The 25976-nt window shown below is 45.9% G+C and overlaps 1 protein-coding gene across 1 annotated transcript in view; it reads right to left on the minus strand.

Moving 5' to 3' along the window:
- Window positions 1–25976, minus strand: part of dgkq (diacylglycerol kinase theta) — a 197253-nt gene that overhangs the window by 129727 nt on the left and 41550 nt on the right. Inside the window, exon 3 of the mRNA XM_080196422.1 lies at window positions 24072–24174. Coding sequence (XP_080052548.1) covers window positions 24072–24174 — 103 coding nt within the window. The remainder of the gene's footprint in view (window positions 1–24071; window positions 24175–25976) is intronic.

The raw sequence follows: 25976 nt of genomic DNA on the forward strand, positions 1-25976 counted from the left end.
AAGCCTAATTTATTCAGCCTCTCCTCTTAGCTCAACCCCCTCAACTCCGGTATCAGCCTAGTAAACCTCCTCTGCACTCCCTCCAAGGCTAAAATATCCTTGCGTAAGTACGGCACCCAAAACTGCACACAGTACTCCAGCTGCGGCCTCACTAATGCCCTATACAGTCACAGCAAGACCTCCCTACTTTTATATTCAATCCCCCTCGCTATGAAGGCCAGCATCCCATTCGCCTTCCTGACCACCTGCTGCACCTGCAAGCTGGGTTTTTGCGACTCAGGCACAAGGACCCCGAGGTCCCTCTGCACTGTCGCCTGCTGCAGTTTTTCTCCACGTAAGTAATAATCCTTCCTACCATTATTCCTACCAAAGTGGACCACCTCGCACTTGCCAACATTCAATTCCATTTGCCAGTTCCTGGCCCATTCACCCAGCCTATCTAGATCTTTCTGCAGACTCTCCACACCCTCCGCACAATTTGCCGTTCCACCAATCTTGGTGTCATCAGCAAATTTCGACACCATACACTCGGTTCCCTCCTCCAGATCATCTATATAAATGGTAAAAAGCTGAGGCCCCAGCACCGACCCCTGGGGCACTCCACTAGTCACCATCTGCCAATCCGAATAGCACCCGTTGACACCCACTCTCTGCCTCCTATTTGACAACCAATCCTCTATCCACGCTAACACCCTACCCCCAACTCCATGCCCCCTGACCTTCTGCAATAACCTCTTGTGAGGTACCTTGTCAAACACCTTCTGAAAATCCAGAAAGACCACATCCACCGGCTCTCCTCTATCCACCGCCCTAGACACATCCTCATAGAACTCCAGTAAATTTGTCAGACACGACTTCCCTTTAACGAAACCGTGCTGCTTCTGCTCTATCAAGCAATTCCCTTCAAGATGCCTCGCAATTTCCTCCTTGATGACGGATTCTAACATTTTACCTACAACAGACATTAAACTAACCGGCCTATAATTCCCTGCCTTTTGCCTGGCACCCTTCTTAAACAACGGCGTAACATTAGCCGTTTTCCAATCTTCCGGCACTTCCCCGGAATCCAGCAACGTCTGGAAAATAACCACCAAGGCATCCACTATCACCTCCGCCATTTCTTTCAGAACCCTCGGATGCATTCCATCCGGTCCTGGCGACTTGTCCACAATCAGCCCCTCCAGTCTGTCGAGCACCGCCTCTCTAGTAACAGTAATGTCATTAAGACCCTCCAGTCCTACCACCTTTCCATCTCTAACACCCGGCAAATTATTCACGTCCTCCTCCTGATCTGTGCCCTTCCTTATTTTATAGGCCTCTATAAGATCACCCCTCAGCCTCCTACACTCCAGTCTACCCAGCCTCTCCTTATAACTCAAACAATCAAGTCCTGGTAGCATGAGTAAATCTTTTCTGCACTCTTTCTAGTTTAATAATACCCTTTCTGTAATAGAGTGGCCAGAACTGTACACGGTATTCAAAGCGTAGCCTTACCAATGTCCTGTACAACTTCAACAAGACGTCCCAACTCCTGTATTCAATGTGCTGACCAATGAAAAGGAGCTATGAACCTGTACCGCTAGATCTCTTTGTTCTGTAATTCTTTCCAACGTCTTACCATTCACCATATAAGTCCTGCCTGGTTCAATCGAAATGCATCACCTCATATTTATCTAAATTAAACTCCATCTGCCATTTGTCAGCCCACTGGCCCAATTGATCAAGATCCCATTGCAATTCTAGATAACTTTCTTCACTGTCCACTTTGCCATCAATCTAAGTGTCATCTGCAAACTTACTAACCATGCCTCCTAAGTTTTCATCAAATCATTAATATAAGTGACAAATAACAGTAGACCCAGCACCGATCCCTGAGGCACACCACTGGTCACAGGCCTCTAATTTGAAAAACAATCCTCTACAACTACCCTCTATGTTCTGTCATCAAGCCAATTGTACCCATTTAGCTACCTCACCCTGGATTCCATGAGATTTAACTTTATGCAACAACCTACCACATGGGACCTCGTCAAAGGTCTTGCTAAAGTCCATGTAGACAACATCAACTCCACTGCCCTCATCTACGTTCTTCGTTACCTCTTCAAAAAGCTCAATCAAATTTGTCGGACAATTTTTCATTCCCAAAGCCATGCTGACTATCCCTAATCAGTCCTTGCGTCTCTAAATGCCTGTAGATCCTGTGTCTCAAAATATCTTTTAACGACTTACCCACTACAGATGTGAGGCTCTCTGGCCTGTAGTTCCCTGGCTTTTCCCAGCAGCCCTTCTTAAACAAAGGCACAACATTTGTCACCCTCCAATCTTCAGGCATCTCACCTGCGACTACCGATGATTCAAACATCTCTGCTAGGGGACCTGCAATTTCTTCCCTAGCACCTCAGTGTCCTGAGATACACTTCATCAGGTTCTGGGGATTTATCTATTTTGATGCGCTTTAAGACTTCCAGCACCACCTCCTGTAATATATACACTTCTCAATACATCACTATTTATTTCCCCAAGTTCTCTAACGTCCATGCTTTTCTCAACAGTGAATACATTCTTGAAGAAAACATTCATTCAAGATCTCACCCATCTCTTGTGGATCCACACATAGATGACCTTGTCGGTCCTACTCTCTCCCTAGTACTCTTTTGCCCTTTATGTATTTGTAGAAGCTCTTTGGATTCTCCTTTGCCTTACCTGCCAAAGCAATCTCATGTCTCCTTTTTGCCCTCCTGGTTCTCTCAACTCTACTCCTACACCCTTTATACTCTTCAAGGGATCCACTTGATCTCAGCTGCGTATGCATGTCATGCGCCTCCTCCTTCTTCTTGGTGAGGGCCTCATTATCCCGAGTCATCCAGGGTTCCCTACTTCTACCAGCCTTGCCCTTCACTCTAAGAGGAATGTGTTTACCCTGAACCCTGGTTAACACACTTTTGTAAGCCTCCCACTTATCAGATGTCCCTTTGCCTTCCCACACACTCCCCCACTTAACTGTTGGAAGTTCCTGCCTGATACCATCAAAATTGGCCTTACCCCAATTTAGAATTTTAACTTCTGGGACAGACTTATCATTCTCCATAGCTATCTTAAAACTAATGGAATTATGGTCACTAGTCCCAAAGTGATCCCTCACTAACACTTCTGTCACCTGCCCTTCCTTACTTACAAGAGGAGGTCAAGTTTTGTCCCCTCGCTAGGTCGGGCCATCCACATACTGAATGGAAGATTCTGCCTGAATGCACACAAATTTCTCTCCGTCCAACCTTTTAATACTATAAGCTGTCCCAGTCAAAGTTAAAATCCCCTAATGTTATCACTCAATTTTTCTTGGAGCTATCTTAATCTCCTCACATATTTGCTCATTGCCCGCCGACTATTTGGGGCCTATACTATAATCCTATCAAAGTGATTTCCCCCTTCTTATTTCTCAGTTCAACCCACACCGAACCCTCGGATATATCCCCTCTCAGTACTGCCATGATGTTTTCCTCGAAAGTACAACACCTCCCCCCGACCTATTTCTTCCTGTTCTATCTTTCCTACAGCATCTGTACTCTGGAACATTGAGCTGCCAGACCTGTCCCTCCCTTAGCCATGTTTCAGTAATTGCTATAATATCCCAGTGCCATGTATCCATCAATGCCCTGAGTTCATCTGCCTTGCTCTGTCTTGCTTTTGCAAGATCTGTCTGGTACTAGGATTACTGACACAATCCTTACTAATTAACATGCCGTCTATAACTTCTGTGCTGTCCTCAAACTTCTCTTCTGTCTTCCTACTGCTTTGGGGAGCACTCTCCTGCCAAGTTAGTTCAAACCCTCCCGAGCAGCCCTAACAAATCTCTCCGCCAGGATATTAGTCCCCCTCAGTTCAGGTGTAACCCACCTCTCTTGGGCAGGTCAGCCATTCCCCAGAAAAGATCTCAATCATCCAAAAACCTAAATCCCTGCCCCCTGCACCAGCTCTCATAAGAACATAAGAACATAAGAAATAGGAGCAGGAGTAGGCCATCTAGCCCTTCGAGCCTGCCCCGCCATTCAATAAGATCATGGCTGATCTGTCGCTGCTCAGTTCCACTTTCCCGCCCTCTCCCCATAACCCTTAATCCCCTCTCCTATCAAAAACCCATCAACCCGCGTCTTAAAAATATTTAGCGAGGCAGCCTCCACCACTTCAACGGGCAGAGAATTCCAGAGATTCACCACCCTTTGAGTGAAGAAGTTCCTCCTCAACTCCGTTCTAAACCGCCCCCCTTTTATCTTGAGGCTGTGCCCCCTAGTCCTACTGTCTTTTTTGAGCGGGAAGAGTCTTTCCACCTCTATCCTATCCATCCCATTCATCATCTTATACGTCGCAATGAGATCTCCCCTCATTCTTCTAAACTCTAACGAGTACAAGCCCAGTTTATTCAGCCTCACCTCATAGCTCAACCCCCTCAACTCCGGTATCAGCCTAGTAAACCTCCTCTGCACTCCTTCCAAGGCCAAAATATCTTTGCGCAGGTGCGGCGCCCAAAAATGCACACAGTACTCCAGTTGCGGCCTCACAATGCCCTATACAGCTGCAGCAAGACCTCCCTACTTTTATATTCAATCCCCCTCGCTATGAAGGCCAGCATCCCATTCGCCTTCCTGACCACCTGTTGCACCTGCAAGCTGGGTTTTTGCGACTCATGCACAAGGACCCCGAGGTCCCTCTGCACCGTCGCCTGCTGCAGTTTTTCGCCACGTAAGTAATAGTCCTTCCTACCATTCTTCCTACCAAAGTGGACCACCTCACACTTGCCAACATTCAATTCCATTTGCCATTTCCTGGCCCATTCGCCCAGCCTATCTAGATCCTTCTGCAGACTCTCCACACCCTCCGCACAATTTGCCGTTCCCCCAATCTTGGTGTCATCAGCAAATTTCGACACTCTACACTCGGTTCCCTCCTCCAGATCATCTATATAAATGGTAAAAAGCTGAGGCCCCAGCACCGACCCCTGGGGCACTTCACTAGTCACCATCCGCCAATCCGAATAGCACCCGTTGACACCCACTCTCTGCCTCCTATTTGACAACCAATCCTCTATCCACGCTAACACCCTACCCCCAACTCCATGTCCCTCGACCTTCTGCAATAACCTCTTGTGAGGCACTTTGTCAAACGCCTTCTGAAAATCTAGAAAGACCACATCCACCGGCTCTCCTCTATCCACCGCCCTAGACACATCCTCATAGAACTCCAGTAAATTTGTCAGACACGACTTCCCTTTAATGAAACCATGCTGCGTCTGCTCTATCAAGCAATTCCCTTCAAGATGCCTCGCAATTTCCTCCTTAATGACAGATTCTAACATTTTACCTACCACAGACGTTAAACTAACCGGCCTATAATTCCCCGCCTTTTGCCTGGCACCCTTCTTAAACAACGGCGTAACATTAGCCGTTTTCCAATCCTCCGGCACTTCCCCGGAATCCAGCGACGTTTGGAAAATAACCACCAAGGCATCCACTATCACCTCCGCCATTTCTTTCAGAACCCTCGGATGCATTCCATCCGGTCCTGGGGACTTGTCCACAATCAGCCCCTCCAGTCTGTCGAGCACCGCCTTTCTAGTAACAGTAATGTCATTAAGACTCTCCAGTCCTGCCACCTTTCCATCGCTAACACCCGGCAAATTATTCACGTCCTCCTCCGTGAAGACAGAAACAAAAAAGTTATTCAATACCTTAGCCATATCCCCATCCCCTACCACTAGGTCCCCTTTCTCGTCCTCTAAAGGGCCAACATTCACCCTAGCCAGCCTCTTCCTTTTTATATATTTATAAAAACTCTTGCTATCCTTTTTTATATTAAGCGCTAGCCCAGCTTCATAGTTTCTCCTACCCTTCCTTATCAACTTCTTTGACAATCTTTGTTGACATTTAAACCTCTCCCAATCCTCTTCTCGCCCACTACTCTTAGCTACTTTAAATTCCTCCACTTTTAGTTTAACACTTTCCTTCACCTCCTTCGTTATCCACGGCGTATTACCTCTCCTCCTACTATCCTTTTTGACCATCGGAATAAATTTCCGTTGAGCACCAAGAAAGATCTCCTTAAAGATCCTCCACTGCTCCTCAACAGACCCTCCCTCCAACGCGCTCTCCCAGTCCACATTCGCCAATTCTTCTCTCATCCTACCGTACTCCCCTCTATTCAAACAAAGGACGCGTGTCCGGGAACCCACTTTCTCCTCCTCCATCTGCACCAGAAACTCCACCATACAATGATCACTCTCCCCAAGAGGATCCTTCACCACAAGGTCCCTAATTCTACCCGCTTCATTACATAGCACCAGATCCAAGATAGCTCGCTCCCTCATCGGCTCCAACACACACTGTTCGAGGAAACTATCCCGGCAGCATTCCAAGAACGCTTCCTCGAGCCCCCCACGTCCAACATGGGTCGACCAATCAATATGCAGATTGAAATCCCCCATAACTACGGCCGTCCCATTCCTGCACGCCGCACTTATTTGCGCGTTAACAGCCCGCCCCATCTCCAGATCATTATTCGGGGGCCTATAGACGACACCCACCAGCGTCTTCCTCCCTTTGCTGTTCCTAATCTCCACCCACAACGATTCCACCCTCTGCTCCTTGGCTCCAATATCATCCCTTGCTACCACCGTGATGCTATCCTTAATCAGCAGAGCTACGCACCCCCCTTTTCCCTCCTGCCTATCCTTCCTAAACACTTGATAGCCCTGTACATTCAGCTCCCAGTCCCTGTCACCCTGCAGCCACGTCTCTGTAATGGCCACCAGATCGTATCCATTTGTGTCGATCTGCGCCATCAGCTCATCCACTTTATTCCGAATGCTTCGTGCATTCAGATAAAGTGCTTTCATCCCAGCCTTCACCTGGACCCTATTTGCCGCAACGCCACCAACCATACTCACGCCCCCTACTCCCTCTATTACTGGGAAATCCTCGGCCTCTTCCCTTACATGTACACTCTCCTTAACTTTAGACCTCGTAAGGTCACCTACCCTCGCACCCTCCCCCCCCCCCACCAATTAGTTTAAAGCCCTGTCTACAGTCCTCTTTACTCGATTCGCCAGCACTCTGGTTCCAGCACGGTTCAGACCAACCCCATCCCGCCCGAACAGGTCCCATCTACCCCAATACTGGTGCCAATGCCCCATAAATTCAAACCCATTCCTCCCACACCAATCCCTGAGCCACCCATTCACTTCCTTAATCCTGTCAACCCTACGCCCATCTGCACACAGTTCAGGCAGTAGCCCAGAGATAACCACCTTGTCGGTTCTACCTTTTAATTCCATTCCCAGCTTTTCATACTCCCTCCCCAGATCCTCAGTCTGCATTTTGCTTACGTCGCCGGCACCCACATGAACCACAACGACCGGATTCTCACCCTCCCACTCCAGGTTCCTCTGCAGCCCAGATGCGACATCCCGGACCCGAGCACCAGGCAGACAACACACCCTTCTGTGCACTTTGTCATTGTGACAAAGGACAGTGTCAATATCCTTCACCCCACTATCCCCAATCACTACTACGTTCCTTATCCCTTTCTCTTTGCCTATGTCCTGCTGCAGCACTGTACCGTGTGCAGCTTGCTCACCAACCTCACCTGCCTCGTTCTCGTCCAGCCTGGAAGCAAGAACCTCAAACCTGTTATGCAGATTAAGAGGCTGAGGCCTCCGCTCCTCACCCCCCTTCCTCCTCCCAGCAGCCCCCTCTTGTCCCTGACCCTTAGAGTTAGCCAGTCTAGGGGGGGTGGATGTCACTTGCACCCCATTGACAATGGCACCCTCTCTCCCCCTGATGAGCCTCAGTGTCTGTAGCTCAGAGGCCAGCTCATTTACCCTGATTTACTCATTTACTCTCAAGCCAGGCATTCATCTGCCTAATGCTCCTGTTCCTACTCTCACTAGCACATGGCACCAGTAGTGGTCCAGAAATTACTACGTTCAAGATCCTGCACTTCAGCCTCCTGCCTAACTCTCTATATTCACATTTCAGGACCTCATCCCCTTTCCTACTTATGTCGTTGGTACCAATCTGTACAACGACTTCTGGCTGCTCACCCTCCCCCTTAAGAATGTCCTGCAATTGCTCAAAGACGTCCTTGACCCTGGTACCAGGAAGGCAACACACCACCCTGGAGTCTCAATTGCAGCTACAGAAATGCCCATCAGTGTCTCTAACTAGCGAGTCCCCATCACTACTGCTCACTTGCTCTTTGCCCGACCCTGCTCTCCAGCAAGATCAGGTGTGGTGCCACATGCCTGGTGCTGCTGGTATCTTCCTCTGACAGGCTATCCCCCTCAACAGTATCCAAAACAGTATACCTGCTTGAAATGGGAACAGCCACAGGAGACTTCTGCTCTACCTGCCTGCCTCTCCTAGAGGCCACCCATCTACCTGACTGAACCTTTGGTGTGACAACCTCCCTGTAACTAATGTCTATCACACTCTCTGGCCCCTGTATGCTCCACGGTGTGTTAGTTGGTGTAATGTGTGTGTGGCTCGATAGGAACACCGGCATAAATGTGAGCAACACTGAAGCTGAGATCAGTTTTCCCCCCAAAATAAACTGTATAATCAAAATACTTGTCAAGTGAGGAATGGGAGAAATTTTTAATAATGTTCATAAAAACACTATGCTGTGCTTTACTAATATTCTAATGCTCTGCTTTTGTGAAATGCTCCCCAAAATCAAATTTCCATTAAGGCTGCCTCTGATGTCTTTGCTTCACAGCTTCATAGATGGGATATGGTGCAGAAATAACAGAGGGGGATCTGGGTGTGCAGGTCCACAGTTCCCTAGAAGTGGCAACACAGGTGGCCAAAGGATTAAGAAAGCATACAGCATGCTTGTCTACATCAGCCAAGGCACTGAGTACAGGAGTTGGGAAATCATGTTGCAGCTGCATAAAACCTTGGTTAGGTCGCATTTGGAGTATTGTGGCAGTTCTCGTCTCCACGCTATCAGAAGGACGTGGAAACTTTAGAGAACATGTAAAGAAAGTTCACCAGGATGTTGCCTTGTCTCGCGAGTGTTGACTATGAGGAGAGGTTGAATAAACTAGGATTGTTTCCACAGGAAAGACAGAGACTTAGAACATAGAACATAGAACATTACAGCGCGGAACAGGCCCTTCGGCCCACAATGTTGCGCCGACCAGTCTTATTTTTAAAAAAACATTGACCCACTAATCTAAACCAATCCCTTTTCGTCCATAAACCTATCCACCAATCTCTTAAACGCCCCTAAACTAGGCGCATTTACAACTGCAGCAGGCAGGGCATTCCAGTCCCTCACCACCCTCTGGGTAAAGAACCTGCCCCTGACATCCGTCCTATAACTACCCCCCCTTAATTTAAAGCCATGCCCCCTCGTGCTAGATTTCTCCATCCGAGGAAACAGGCTATCACCATCCACCCTATCTAAACCTCTAATCATCTTATATGTTTCTATAAGATCCCCTCTTAGCCGCCTTCTTTCCAGTGAAAACAACCCCAAATCCCTCAGTCTCTCCTCATAGGACCTCCCCTGCATACCAGGCAACATCCTGGTAAACCTCCTCTGCACCCTCTCCAAAGCCTCCACATCCTTCCTGTAATGTGGGGACCAGAACTGCACACAGTACTCCAAGTGCGGCCGCACCAGAGTTGTGTACAGTTGCAACATGACGCTGTGACTCCTAAATTCAATCCCCCTACCAATAAACGCCAAGACACCGTACGCCTTCTTAACAACCTTAACAACTTAGAGGCGACCTAATAGAGGTCTACAAAATTATGAGAGGCAGAGACAGGATGTATTGTCAGAGGCTTTTTCCAAGGGAGGAATATCAATTAAAAAGGGACACAAATTCAATGTGAGAGGGGGAAAGTTTAAGGGAAATGTTAAAGGGAGGCTTTTCACGCAGAGAGCGCTGCCAGAGGATGAGGTGCAAACAGGCATTTTAGCAACTTTTAGAAGACATCTGGATGGGTACATGAATAGGAAGGAAATAGAAGGATACGGACTGAGTACGGACAGGACTTTTTTTAAAAATTAGGGTATCTTGATCGGCAGGCTTGAACAGCCAAAGGGCTGTACGTTTTTTTGCTCTTCATTCTTTGAAATGAAAGGAAACATAAGAAAAATTATTCATATCAAGGTGAACGACTTACCTGTTTCAGTTTTATGATAGAAACGGAACAGGAATTTACTGCAAGGGGGGGGGTCCCTTACTTCACCAGTATGACATTAACCATCCTCATGGTTATTCCAGAAATATTCTTGCAGGATTATTACAGTGCAGGAGGCCCATGTGCTATTGTAACTACACCAACTCTCTGAATAAGCAACTCACTAAGGGCCATTTTTTCCCCACCTTCACGATGCTGAATATTCTTCCTTTTCAGATAATAGTCTAATTCCACTTTGAATGCTTCAGCTGAACCCGCTTCCACCACATATTCTGGTAATGCATTTCAGACTTTAAACACTCACCGCATGAAAACATTTTCTCATGTCACTTTTGCCAATCACTTTAAAGTTCCCTCCTCTCATTCTAGATCCATTCACAAGTGGGAACAGTTCCTCTCTACCTACTCTGTCCTGATCCTCGTCATTTTTAATATTTCTATCAAATCTCCCTCAATCTTCTTCTCTCCAAGAAAAACAGCCCCAACTTCTCCGATGCATCTTTCTATCTTCATCAGCGAAGTTCCTTGTCCCTGAAACAGTTGTCACAAATTCTCTCTGCACAGTCTCCAACATTGTCATATTTTTCCAAAAGCAGGAGTCCCAGAATTGGATGCAATAATCTAGCGGGGACCAAACTAGTATCCTGTAAAAGTTAAACATAACTCCTTGCATTTGTACTCTATGCTACATTAGGGTGGCAGGATACTATATGCTTTTATAAACTGCACTCTCAAACTGTCCTGCCACCTTCAGTGACTTATAAACCTAAGTCTCCAGGTCACTCTGCTCCTGCACCACTTTCCGAAATATACCTTTTACTTTATACTGTCTCGCTATGCTTCTCCCATCAAAATGATTCAGTCCACATTTCTCGACATTGAACATCATCTGCCATCTGTCCGCCATTCCACCAACCTGTCTATGACATAAATAGAAGGGATGGGGATTTAAAACAGGAATTTAGAGAGCTAAGATGGAAACCAAGAACCAGTTAGAAACAGGAAAGGATCGGTCACGTTGTTGGGAGTTTTCTATAGGCCCCCAAATAGTAAGACAGATGTGGAGGAGGAAATGGCAAAGCAGATTATGGACAGGTGTGAAGGTCACATGGAGTTATCATGGGTGACTTTAACTTTCCAAATATTGATTGAAACTTTTATCAGTCAAACAAATAGGTCAAGGTAGTAAGGGCGTGGATTGCCCTGCCTGCAGCAGTCGTGGACTCACCAACTTTAAGGGCGTTCAAATGGTCAGTAGATAGGCATATGGATCACATTGGAATTGTTTAGGTTAGAGGGTCATTAGATTCGTTCCACTGGTCGGCGCAACATCGAGGGCTGAAGGGCCTGTACTGCGCTGTAATGTTCTGTGTTCTAAATGGTTCAGATGGAACATAGAACGTAAAACATAGAACATTACAGCACAGTGCAGGCCTTCGGCCCTCAATGTTGTGCCAAGCTATGTCCAATCCCAAGGTCATGCTATCCCACTCCCCATTCTGGTGTGCTCCATGTGCCTATCCACCAAGATTGGTGGAACGGCAAATTGTGCGGAGGGTGTGGAAAGTCTGCAGAGGGATCTAGATAGGCTGGGCGAATGGGCCAGGAACTGGCAAATGGAATTTAATGTTGGCAAGAGTGAAGTTGTCCACTTTGGTAGGAATAATGGTAGGAAGAATTATTACTTACATGGCGAAAAACTGCAGCATGCGACGGTGCAGAGGGACCTCGGGGTCCTCGTGCATGAGTCACAAAACCCAGCCTGCAGGTGCAGCAGGTGGTCAGGAAGGCGAATGGGATGCTGGCCTTCATAGCAAGGGGGATTGAATATAAAAGTAGGGAGGTCTTGCTGCAACTGTACAGAGCACTGGTGAGGCCGCAGCTGGAGTACTGTGTGTAGTGTTGGTCGCTGCACTTACGCAAGGATATTTCGGCCTTGGATGGAGTGCAGAGGAGGTTTTTACTAGGCTGATACTGGAGTTGAGGGGGTTGAACTATGAGGAGAGGCTGAATAAACTAGGCTTGTACTTGTTAGAGTTTAGAAGAATGAGGGGAGATCTCATTGAGACATATAAGATGATGAATGGGATGGATAGGATAGAGGTGGAGAAGCTCTTCCCACTCAGAAAGGACAGTAGGACTAGAGGGCACAGCCTCAAGATAAAGGGGGGGCGGTTTAGAACAGAGTTGAGGAGGAACTTCTTCACTCAAAGGGTGGTGAATCTCTGGAATTCTCTGCCCATTGAAGTGGTGGAGGCTACCTCGCTAAATATATTTAAGACACAGGTTGATAGGTTTTTGATAGGCAAGGGGATTAAGGGTTATGGGGAGAAGGCGGGAATGTGGAACTGAGCCACGACAGATCAGCCATGATCTTACTGAATGGCGGGGCAGGCTCGAAGGGCTAGATGGCCTACTCCTGCTCCTATTTCTTAGTTCTTATGTTCTTATCCAATAACCGCTTCAAAGTTCCTGGTGTCCGACTCCACTATCACAGCAGGCAGTCCATTCTACACACCAACCACTCTGAGTGAAGAATCTACCTTGGACATCCCTATATCTCCCACCATGAACCTTATACTTATGCCCCTTAGTAACAGCTACATCCACCCAAGGAAGTAGTCTCTGCACGTTCACTCTAACGATCCCTCTCATCATCTTATAAACCTCTATCAAGTCGCCTCTCATCCTCCTCTGCTCTAAAGAGAAAAGCCCCAGCTCCCTCTACCTTTCCTCATAAGACCTACCCTCCAAACCAGGCAGCATCTGGTAAATCTCCTCTGCACTCTCTCCAATGCTTCCACATCCTACTTATAGTGAGGTGACCAGAACTGAACACCATATTCCAAATGTGGTCTCACCAATGTCCGGTATAGTTGCAGCATAACCCCACAGCTCTTAAACTCAAACTCCCTGTTAATAAACGCTAACACACTATAAGCCTTCTTCACGGCTCTATCCACTTGAGTGGCAACCTTCAGAGATCTATGGATATCAACCCCAAGATCTCTCTGTTCCTCCACGTGCTTTAGAACCCTGCCGTTGACCCTGTAATCGGCATTCAAGTTTGTCCTACCAAAATTAATCACCTCACACTTATCAGGGTTAAACTCCATCTGCCACTTTTCAGCCCAGCTCTGCATCCTGTCAATGTCCCTTTGCAGCCTGCAAGAACCCTTCACCTCATCCACTACTCCACCAATCTTGGTGTCATCAGCAAATTTACTAACCCACCCTTCAGCCCCCTCTTCCAAGTCATTGATAAAAATCACAAATAGCAGAGGACCCAGCACTGATCCCTGTGGCACACCGCTGGTAATTGGCCTCCAGTCTGAAAATTTTCCTTCCACCACCACCCTCTGTCTTCTATGATACAGCCAGTTACATATCCAATTGGCCAAATTTCCTTCTATCCCACACCTCCTTATCTTCATGAGCCTACCATGGGGAACCTTATCAAACGCCTTACTAAAATCCACGTATACGACATCAACTGCTCTACCTTCATTTACACACTTAGTTACCTCCTCAAATAATTCAATCAAATTTGAGAGGCAGGACTTACCCCTCATGAAACTGTGCTGACTATCCCAGATTAAACTGCATCTTTCCAAATGGTCATAAATTCTCTCTCTCAGGACCCTTTCCATTAACTTGCCAACCACTGAAGTAAGACTAAGTGGCCTATAATTACCACGGTCATTCCCGTTTCCTTTCTTGAAGGCAGGAACAACATTTGCCACTCTCCAGTCCTCTGGCACTATCCCCGTAGACAGTGAGGACCCAAAGATCAAAGCTAAAGGCTCTGCAATCTCATCCCTTGCCTCCCAAAGTATCCTAGGATGTATCCCATCTGGCCCAGGGGACTTATCCACCCTCAGGTTTTTCAAAATTGCTAATACATCTTCCCACAGAACATCTACCTCCTCCACCCTATCAGACTGTATCACTCTCTCATTCCTCAAAAACATAGCCCCTCTCCTTAGTGAACACTGAAGAAAAGTATTCATTTAACGCCTCACCTATCTCTTCTGGCTCCATGCACAAGTTCCCACTACTATCCTTGACTGGCCCTAACTTCATCCTGGTCATTCTTTATTTCTCACATAAGAGTAAAAAGCCTTAGGGTTTTCTTTTATCCGACCCACCAAGGACCTCTCTTGCCCCCTCCTAGGTCTCCTAAACCCTTCCTTTAATTCATTCCTAGCTACCTTGTAACACTCAAGCGACCCAACTGAACTTTGTTTTCTCATCCTTACATATGCTTCCTTTTTCCGCTTTACAAGACATTCAAACTCCTTTGTGAACATGGTTCCCTCACTTGGCCATTTCCTCCCTGCCTGCCAGGGACACACCTATCAAGGACACGCAGTATTTGTTCCTTGAAAAAGCTCCACTTTTCGTTTGTGCCCATACCTGACAGTTTCTGCTCCCATCTTATGCTCCCTAATTCTTGCCTAATCATATCATAGTTACCCTGCCCCAATTATAAACCTTGACCTGTCGTGTGACCCTATCCCTCTCCATTGCAATAATGAAGGACAGCGAATTGTGGTCACTATCTCCAAAGCGCTCTCCCACAAACAAATCTAACACTTAGCCCGGTTCATTACCCAGTATCAAGTCCAATGTGGCCCCACCTCCTGTCGGTTTATCCACATATTGTGTCAGGAAATTCTCCTGCACACACTGTACAAAAAGGGCCCCATCCGAACTGTTCGACCTAGACAGGTTCCAATCAATATTTGAAAGTTAAAGTCACCCATGATAACTACCCTGTGACCTCCACACCTATCCATAATCTGCTTTGCCATTTCCTCCTCCACATCTCTATTACTATTTGGGGGCCCATAGAAAATTCCTAACAATGTGACCGATCCTTTCCTATTTCTAACTTCAGCCCATATTACCTCTGTTGGCAGATCGCCCTCGAAATGCCTTTCAGCAGCTGTTAAGCTATCCTTGATTAGCAATGCTACTCCTCCACCCCTTTTACCGCCTTCCCTACTCTCACTGAAATATCTATACCCTGGAACTGCTAACAACCATTCTTGTCCCTGTTCTAACCATGTCTCTATAATGGCCACAACGTCATAGTCCCAAGTACCAATCCACTCTTCAAGTTCACCTACCTTATTCCTGATGCTCCTTGATTTGAAGTAGACACACTTCAACCCACCATCCTGTCTGCCTGTACACTCCTGCGACCTTGATACCTTCCTCAGTACCTCGCAACCCTCAACACTGGCTTTTGGACTACATCTCATTTTCCCATCCCCCTGACAAATTAGTTTAAACCCCCTCGAACAGCAGATGCAAATTTCTCTCCCAGGATATTAGTGCCCCTCTGGTTCAGGTGCAAACTGCCCTGTGTGTAACTGTGCTCCAATTATCCAAGTAAATGAAACCCTCTCTCCTACACCATCCCTGCAGCCACATGTTAATCTGCACTCTCTCCCTGTTCCTCAACTCACTAGCACGTGGCACCGGCAACAAACTAGGAATGACAACATGCTTTGTCCTAGCTTTCAGCTTCCAGCCTGGCTCCCTAAATTCCTGTTTTAAATCCCCATCCCTCTTTCTACCTACGTCATTGGTACCAATGTGCACCACGACCTGTAACCGTTCCTCCTCCCCCTTAAGGATCTTGAAAACACGGTCCGAGACATCATGGATTCTTGCACCCAGGAGGCAACATGCCATCCGTGAGCCTCTTTTGCTGCCGCAGAACCTCCTATCTGTCCCTCTAACCATCATGTCCCCAACTACCATTGATCTCCTCCCTTCCCTTCTGAGGCACAAGAACGGACTCAGTGCTTGAAGTCCGGTGACTCTGGTTCACCACTGGTCAGTTATCCCCCTCAACAGTATCCAACACAGAATACTTGTTGCTGAGGGGAACAACCATAGGGGATCCCCACACTGACTGTTTCCTCCAGCCTCTCTCACTGTCACCCATCTATTTTCATTTTTCGGAGTCTCCAAATCCCTGAAGCTTTTATCTATGATCACCTCTGCCTCCCAGTGATCTGAAGTTCATCCAGCTCCAGTTCCCTAACACGGTTTTTAAGGAGCTGGAGATGGGTGCACTTCCCACAGGTGAAATCAGCATCCCTCACCTCAAACATCCTGCAGGAGGAACATTGCACTGCTTTCACTGCCATTCCCTCTAGATAAAAAGAACGGAAGATCTTGCCTGATATTTCCTCACCCCTTTAGATTAGAGGAATAAGTGAAAAAAGAAAAAAAGCTTACCTGCTCTCACTCCAAGCCTTTCTTTTTTAAGGTTAGAGAAGAGGGGAGGGGGGAGACTCCATTCAAATTTACTGGGGGAAAAGAAACCTTCCCAGGTGTCACTGGGGCCTACTTCCGGTTTTACACTCCCAGGTTAGAAAGAAAAACCTCTGAAAAAATTAAGGTAAAAATCCCTCTTACCTTACAAGCTCTCTGCACTGAATCTCCACTCCAACTACTCCTCTGGAAACAATGAGGTCGAACCCTCAGTGACAGAGGGCTGGAGAGTGGCAAATATTGTTCCTTTCTTCAAAAAAGGAAATAGGAATGCATCCTAGTAATTACAGGCCAGATAGTCTTACATTGGTGGTCAGTAAGTTAATGGAAAAGGTCCTGGGGGATAGGATTTATAACCATTTGAAAAGATGCAGCTTAATCCAGGATAGTCAGCACGGATTAGTGAGGGGGTAAAGTCTTGTCTCACAAATTTGATTGAATTTTTTCAGGAGGTAACTAAGTGTGTAGATCAAGATAGAACAGTTGATGTCATCTACATGGATTTTACTAAGGCGTTTGATAAGGCTCCCCATGCTAGGCTTAGGAAGGTGGTGAGGTGTGGGATATAAGGAAATTTGACCAATTGGATAATTAACTGGCTATCTCATAGAAGTCATGATGTGGATGTGCTGGCATTGGACTGGGGTAAACACAGTAAAAAGTCTGACAACACCTGGTTTTAGTCCAACCGATTTATTTGATAGTAAATGCACAAGCTTTCGGGTTAGTCCCTTCGTCAGGTGTCACCTGACGAAGGGACTAACCCGAAAGCTTGTGCGTTTATTATCAAATAAATCGGTTGGACTAAAACCAGGTGTTGTCAGACTTTTTACTATCTCATAAAAGACAGAGGGTGGTGGTGGAAAGAAAATTTTCAGACTGGAGACCAGTTACCAGTGGTGTACCACAGGGATCAGTGCTGAGTCTTCTGCTATTTGTGATTTTTATCAATGACTTGGAATAGGGGGCTGAAGGGTGGATTAGTACATTTGTTGATGACACCAAGATTGGTGGAGTAGTGGATGAGGTGGACAGCTCTTGTAGACTACAAAGAGGTGTCCACCTAGGATGCAGGGCTGGGCTGGAAAGTGGCAGATGGAATTTAACCCTGATAAGTGCGAGGTGATTTGTTTTGGTAGGACAAACTTGAATGCAGGTTACAGGCTAAATGGCAAGGTTCTAAGCAATGTGGAAGAACAGAGAGATCTTGGGATTCGTATCCACAGATCTCTAAAAGTTGCCAATCAAGTGGCTAGAGCTGTGAAGAAGGCTTATAGTGTGTTAGCGTTTATTAACAAGGGGTTAGAAGGTAAGAGTCGTGGGGTTACGCTGCAACTATACTGGACATTGGTGAGACCGCATTTGGAATATTGTGTGCAGTTCTGGTCACCTCACTATAAGAAGGATGTGGAAGCATTGGAGGGAGTGCAGAGGAGATTTACCAGGATGTTGCCTGGTTTGGAGGGTAGGTGTTATAGGAAAGGTTGAGGGAGCTGGGGCTTTTCTCTTTACAGCAGAGGAGGTTGAGAGGTGACCTGATAGAAGTTTATAAGATGCTGAGGGGGATAAATACAGTGGGCGTTCAAAGGCTATTTCCTCGGGTGGAAGTAGCTGTTACTGGGGGGCATAACTATAAGATTCATGGTGGGAGATATAGGAGGGATGTCCAAAGTAGATTCTTCACTCAGTGGTTGGTTTGTGGAATGCACTGCCTGTTGTGATAGTGGAGCCGGACACTTTAGGAACTTTCAAGCGGTTATTAGATGGGCACATGGAGCACACCAGAATGATAGGGAGCGGGATATCTTGGGTTCAGACGTGGCCTGGCACAGCATCAAGGGCCGAAGGGCCTGTACTGTGCTGTACTGTTCTATGTTTCTATGTCTGTGTCTATGTCCTTTTTAATTTCTACACTGTCCTCCTCACAGTTCACAATGCTTCCAAGTTTTGTACTGTCTGCAGATTTTAAAATAGTGCCCTGTACACCAAGATCTAGGTCACAGAGTCAGAGGTTTACCTTCAGCCCAACTTGTGCATACCGCCCTCCTTTTTTTTGAAACCGCTAAGCTAGTTCCAATTGCCTGCATTTGGCCCATATCCCTCTCTACCCATCTTATCCATATAACCATCTAAATGCTTTTTAAAAGACAAAATTGTACCAATCTCTACTACCACCTCTGGCAGCTTGTTCCAGACACTCACCACTCAAAAAAATTGCCCCTCTGGACACTTTTGTATCTCTCCACTCTCACCTTAAACCTGTGCCCTCTAGTTTCAGACTCCCTTGTCTTTGGGAAAATATATTGACTATTTACCTTGTCTATGCCCCTCATTATTTTATAGACTTCTATAAGATCACCCCTCAGCCTCCTACGCTCCAGAAAAAAAAAGTCCCAGTCTATCCAGCCTCTCCTTATAACTCAATCCATCAAGTCCTGGTAGCATCCTAGTAAATCTTTTCTGCATTCTTTCTAGTTTAATAATATCCTAATAGGATGACCAGAATTGCACACAGTATTCCAAGTGTGGCCCTACCAATGTCTCGTACAACTTTAATAAGACGTCCCAACTCCTGTATTCAATGTTCTGATCGATGAAACCAAGCATGCCGAATGCCTTCTTCACCACTCTGTCCACCTGTGACTCCACTTTCAAGGAACTATGAACATGTACCCCTAGATCTCTTTGTTCTGTAATTCTCCCCAGTGCCTTACCATTAACTGAGTAAGTCCTGCCCTAGTTCAATCTACCAAAATGCATCACCTCGCATTTGTCTAAATTAAACTCCATTTGCCATTGGGCAATTAATACATATCAGGGAAAGCGAGGGTTCCAACACTGACCTCTGGGAAACTCCACCACAAATCTTCCTGCAGCCTGAAAAATATCCATTAATCATTACCCGCTGTTTCCTGTCAGACAATTCCACTTCCATGTTGCTGCTTTCTTTTTTATTCTATGAGCAATAACTTTGCTCACAAGTCAGTCAAATGCCATTTGGAAATCCATCCCTTTCAACAGTTTTGCCCTCATCAACTGTATTATCTTTTCAAAGCACTTCATGTTAATAAATTTGACTTTCCCATGCTGGTTTTCTTTAATGACCCTATATTTGTCCATGTGATTATTAAATGTTTCCCAAACTACTGGACACAATTCTCGCACAAAACTCCAGCATGAAACACCATCTCCTATGAAGGAAGCCCCTCTGCAACCTGGCAGCAGCTGCTTTGTCCCCCCACTACCCTCAAGGGGGGGGGGGGGGGGGGGGGGGGGGGTCACCATTTTGGCTTTTGGGGGAGGAGGACATGTCTCCAACCTTGAAGCTCAGGGTTCCCTTTGAAAAGCTAGGCGACCAGTGTGATTGGCGCAATGTATGTATTTGCATTCACCAGGTGGGAGAATCACTGATGACGCTGTCAGCATCAGTAAAAAATACTCCAGTTTTCCCGCCCTTGTTGGCACGTAGTGCCGATTTGGCAGAATAGGATTCACATATATATATATAAGAACATAAGAACATAAGAAATAGGAGCAGGAGTAGGCCATCTAGCCCTTCGAGCCTGCCCCGCCATTCAATAAGATCATGGCTGATCTGTTGTGGCTCAGTTCCACTTTCCCGCCCTCTCCCCATAACCCTTAATCCCCTCTCTTATCAAGAACCCATCAACCCGCTTCTTAAAAATATTTAGCGAGGCAGCCTCCACCACTTCAACGGGCAGAGAATTCCAGAGATTCACCACCCTTTGAGTGAAGAAGTTCCTCCTCAACTCCGTTCTAAACCGCCTCCCCTTTATCTTGAGGCTGTGCCCCCTAGTCCTACTGTCTTTTTTGAGCGGGAAGAGTCTCTCCACCTCTATCCTATCCATCCCATTCATCATCTTATACGTCTCAATGAGATCTCCCCTCATTCTTCTAAACTCTAACGAGTACAAGCCTAGTTTATTCAGCCTCTCCTCATAGTTCAACCCCCTCAACTCCGGTATCAGCCTAGTAAACCTCCTCTGCACTCCTTCCAGGGCCAAAATATCCTTGCGCAGGTGCGGCGCCCAAAACTGCACACAGTACTCCAGCTGCGGCCTCACCAATGCCCTATACAGCTGCAGCAAGACCTCCCTACTTTTATATTCAATCCCCCTCGCTATGAAGGCCAGCATCCCATTCGCCTTCCTGACCACCTGCTGCACCTGCAAGCTGGGTTTTTGCGACTCATGCACAAGGACCCCGAGGTCCCTCTGCACCGTCGCCTGCTGCAGTTTTTCGCCACGTAAGTAATAGTCCTTCCTACCATTCTTCCTACCAAAGTGGACCACCTCACACTTGCCAACATTCAATTCCATTTGCCATTTCCTGGCCCATTCGCCCAGCCTATCTAGATCCTTCTGCAGACTCTCCACACCCTCCGCACAATTTGCCTTTCCCCCAATCTTGGTGTCATCAGCAAATTTCGACACCCTGCACTCGGTTCCCTCCTCCAGATCATCTATATAAATGGTAAATAGCTGAGGCCCCAGCACCGACCCCTGGGGCACCCCACTAGTCACCAACCGCCAATCCGAATAGCACCCATTGACCCCCACTCTCTGCCTCCTATTTGACAACCAATCCTCTATCCACGCTAACACCCTACCCCCAACTCCATGTCCCCTGACCTTCTGCAATAACCTCTTGTGAGGTACCTTATGGCTAGTCCAGTTCAGCTTCTAGCCAATGGTAACCCACCAGGATGTTGATAGTATGGAATTCAGTAATAGCAATGCCATCAAATGTCAAGAGGGAATAATTAGATTGTCTCCTGGTGGAGATGGTCATTGCCTGGCACTTTGTGGTGCAAAGGTTTCTTGCCACTTATCAGTCCAGGTCTGGATATTGTCCAGGTCTTGCTGCATATGGATTGCTTCAGTATCCGAAGAGTTGCAAATAGTGCTGAACGTTGTGCAGTCATCAGCGAATAGTCCACTCCCGAAGGTCATTGATGAAGCAGCTGAAAATGGTGGGGCCCGGGACACTACCCTGGGAAACTCCTGCAATGAAGTCCTGGAGCTGAAATGACAGATCTCTAACCACCACAGCAATCTTTCTTTGTGCGAGGTATGGCTCTAACCATCGGAGAATTTTCCTCTCATTTTCATTGACTACAGTTTTGCTAGGGCTCCTTGATGCCGCACGCTTCAAATGCGGCCTTAATTGTCAACGTTCATGTTTGAACTAAGGCTGAAAGGAGATCAGGAGTTGAGTGGTCCTGGCAGAGAATTCCACAGTTTCACCACCCTCTGTGCGAAGAGGTTTCTCCTCATCCAAGTCCTAAAAACATTAATCCTGCCATTCCTGAAATTAGTCTGGTGAACCTTTGTTGTACTCGCTCCGTGTCAAGTATATCGTTTCCTCGATAAGGAGGTCAAAACTGCACAGTACTCCAGGTGTAGCCTCACAAAGACCTTGTACAGCTGCAGCAAGACATCTTAGCTCCTATATTCAAGTCTTCTTGCAATGAACGTCAACAACAGGCAGCACGATTGCACAGTGGTTTGCACTGCTGCCTCACAGCGCCAAGGACCCGGGTTCGATTCCAGCCTTGCACGTTCTTCCCATGTCCACGTAGGTTTCCTCCTGATGCTCCAATTTCCTTCCACAGGCCAAAGATGTGCAGGTTAGATGGACTGGCAATGCTAAATGCACAGAATTACAGGGATAGTGCAGAGGGGAGGGACTGGGTGGGATGCTCTTTGGAGAGTTGGTGCAGATTCAATGGGTGAAATGGCCTCTTTCTGCAAATGTAGAAATTCTATACCATTTGCCTTCTTAACTGTACCTGCATGCTTCCTTTCAGAGGTGCAGATCCCTTTAAGAACATAAGAAAGAGGAGTAGGCCATCTAGCCCCTCGAGCCTGCCCTGCCATTCAATAAGTTTGTATGTCAACATTTCTCAATCTATCACCATTTAAAAATGCTCTGTCATTCTGTTTTCCAAAGTGAATTACTTCATGGTTAAACTGCATCTGCCATGTATTTGCCCACTCACTCAACTTGTCAAAATCACTTTGAAGCCACTTAACACCCTCCTCAACTATTCATATTGCCACCAAGCTTTGTGTCATCAGTAAACTTGGGAATATTACATTTGCTTCCCTCATCCAAATCATCGATATATATTGTGAACAGCTGGGCCCAGGCACTGCAGTACCTCATTAGTCATCACCTGATACTCTGAAAAGGACCTATTTATCCCTACTCTGTTTCCTGTCTGGTAAATAATTCTTAATCTATGTCAATACTTTGCACACTAACCTACAGCTCTGTAGAATAACTTAAGTCTGAAATCTGTTTCTCTCCACAGATGCTGCCAGATCTGCTGAGTATATCCAACGTTATTCCTTTTTATTACAATTGTTTAATTGTCATATCATTTCTTTGTTCTTTATGATAAATTCTCCCATTTCAGATTGTAAAGGATCTACATTTGTCTAACTGGAGTTTTGCGCTTTCTTACACAGGAACACTAAATAATATCCAACAGTACAAACACAAATTACTTAAAACCACCTCTGCTTCCTGACAGGCTCTTAACTGTCAGCTATACAGCAGCAGAGACCAATTCCTGGACTCTGTTTCAAGGACAATTTCTTCAGAATATTTAGGAACATGGAAGCAGGACTAGGCCATTCAGCCTTTCATTCCTTCTATGCCATTCAATTAGATCATAGCTAATCATTCATCTCAAAGCCATTTCCCCATGCTATTCCCATATCCCTTGATCTCATTAATATCCAAAAATCTATAAATCTGTTTGAACATACTCAATGACCATGCTTCCACAGCCCCCTGGGTTACAGAATTCTTGACCATGAAAAGTAAATGGCACAGAGGCATCATGATAAAAGGGAGAGAAATATCTCACAAATAAATGAATTTACTTAAAGCACAAACTTCATGGATCATATTATTGAGAGAGAATAGAGTTAGTCTGACATGCTATATACATCTGTGTTGAAGAAGTGATGCAATATATGGCTTTATATCAATTGTTGCATAAATGCAGTAAAGTTCACTTCAATTCAAGGTATTGCTATTTATTGAGCGCTAGTCTGACTCTGCCACTGGTAATTATCACAACAATAAAACAAAAGAACAAAGAAAGTTACAGTACAGAACAGGCCCTTCAGCCCTCCAAACCTATACTGACTGAACTAAAACCTCTTACCCTTTATTCCCATCCTGTATCATGTATTTGTCTAGATGCCCCTTAAAACTCATTATCGTATTCACTCCCACTACCTCTCCTGGCAGCAAGTTCCAGGCACCTACCACCCTGTGTAAAAAACTTGTCTCATACATCTCCTTTAAACTTTTAAAGCCTCTCAATCTTGTGGATTTCTATCATGTTGTCCCTCAACCTCTGTTGTTCCCATGAGAACAAACCAAGTTTCTTCAACCTCCTCTCATAGCTAATGCCTTCCATATTTGTCTGCATATCTAATTGTCTTTTAATATTGTATTCCCAAGACAAAATACATATCCATCATTTTACAAATGACTGTTTCAATATATTTCACATCAGTTGAATTATTCCTGTACCTTCACATCGTGTTGCAGGACTTTCTTCCAATTGCTTTCTACATACAGCACAGAATTTCTTCTTGTACTGTGCAGGAAATCCAAGACAGTGTGCCACAGGAATCTAGAACAATGAGAGAGTCAGTCAGTCTCCAGTTTAAAAACGAATACACACACACCCTCTCTCAATGACACACAAAATGTAAACACTTGCCCTATGGTTTAATGTCGCTTGTTAACTAGGCTGTTGGTGGACAAGAGTTGGGACATAGGTTATTGCCCATAGTTGACAACAAAGTCGATTTCCTATCTTTGCTGGTTCATCTGAAAATAAATTGACTGAAACCAAATAACTTGCTGACAAATAGCAGCCAAAGAAAATCAACTGAAAGTGGATTCCTGCCAGGAGATAATAAATGATACGAGAGATGGGATTAGTAGCTTGTTCTAGTTAAAGAATTATCATCATTAGGTCACCACAGAGATACGGTGTGATGATTGGTTTCTTTGGTTAATCATTAGTATCTTCATCGAAGAAATATGCATAAACAGAGAACAAAAACTATTGGGGAGGGCTAACTGGACAGATAAAGCTTCGTGCAAACTGGGCTACATTCACCAGTCAGATCTGAGGCTTGAATTGAGCTCGTGGATAACTGTGACTTTCTGATCACAATCATCCAAGCTTGACCTGCAGAATTCACAGGATCCCTACAGTGCACAAGGAGGCATTCTGACCCAGGAAGTCTGCACCCATTCTGACTGATATACTGACAGGATATCTGATCCAGGTTCTCTCCCCACTCTATCCCCATAACCCCACACCATGTTTAGTCCAACTTGGGACGTTAAGGTGCGATGTCCTGGAATCAGCCTGGTAAACCTTTGCTGTACTCCCTCTATAGCAAGGGCATCCTTCCTCAGATAAGGACACCAAAACTGCACACAACATTCCAGGTGTGGCCTAACCAACACCCTATACAATTGCAACAAAACATCCCTATTCCTATACTCAAAACCTCTTGCTACGAAGGTAAGCATACCATTTGCCCTCTTTACAGCCTGTTGTACCTGTGTGCTTATTTTCAGCAACTGATGCACAAGGACACTAAGGTCTCGCTGAGTGTCCAAATCTTTCAGTTTACACCCTAGCAACCGGCAATAAGGTTAATAAAAATAAAAAAAAGTAAAATATATAATTTAACAAAATACTTAAATAGTTAATTAGAACAACTTACAGGACAAGTTTGCCATAGTTGCAGCATGTGGGGGCATCTGGATGTCAGTTTGATCCAGAGCAAACATTTGCAGTAAGTGTTCTAAGTCAGAGCATTTACACCTCAGAGTTCATGAGCTGGGGGCTGAGCTACAGACACTGCGATCTATCTGGGAGGGGGAAAGTTGCCTGATTCTTTATACCAAGTGGCAGTCTCACCTTTTGGGACAGGATGTTCTGATTTGGCCAGTAGTCACAGGGACAGGAGTGTGAGACGGCAAGTGAGGTGGGTAAAGGAGATTCAGAAGGCAGGAGTACAGTGGCCTCAGCCTTTACACTTGTCCAACAGGTTTGAAGTTTTTCCAGCTTGTTTGGATGAGCGTGGGGTTCAAAGTGGATGAGCAACTGACCATGGCACTGTGGTACAGGAAGTCATTGAAATGTGGGAACAAAACAAAATGTAATGTAGAAACAAAGAAACGAGGTGCAGGAGTGGGCTATTTGGCCTTCAGTCTGCTCCACCATTCAATATGATCATGCTAATCCTCTACCTCAATGCCATATTCCAGTGCTCTCCCCAAACATCACAACACTTAGAGTCCAGCTATCTATTGCCTTCTTAAATAGATTGCATGTTTTGTAATAGACTCTCGCATTTTCCCAACTATTGATGTCAGGTTAGTTGGCCTGTAATTCCCTGTTTACTCCCA

This window comes from Carcharhinus amblyrhynchos, chromosome 1 (genome assembly GCF_965287045.1).
Source record: "Carcharhinus amblyrhynchos chromosome 1, sCarAmb.v2.hapA, whole genome shotgun sequence".
NCBI classification, from domain to species: Eukaryota; Metazoa; Chordata; class Chondrichthyes; order Carcharhiniformes; family Carcharhinidae; genus Carcharhinus; species Carcharhinus amblyrhynchos.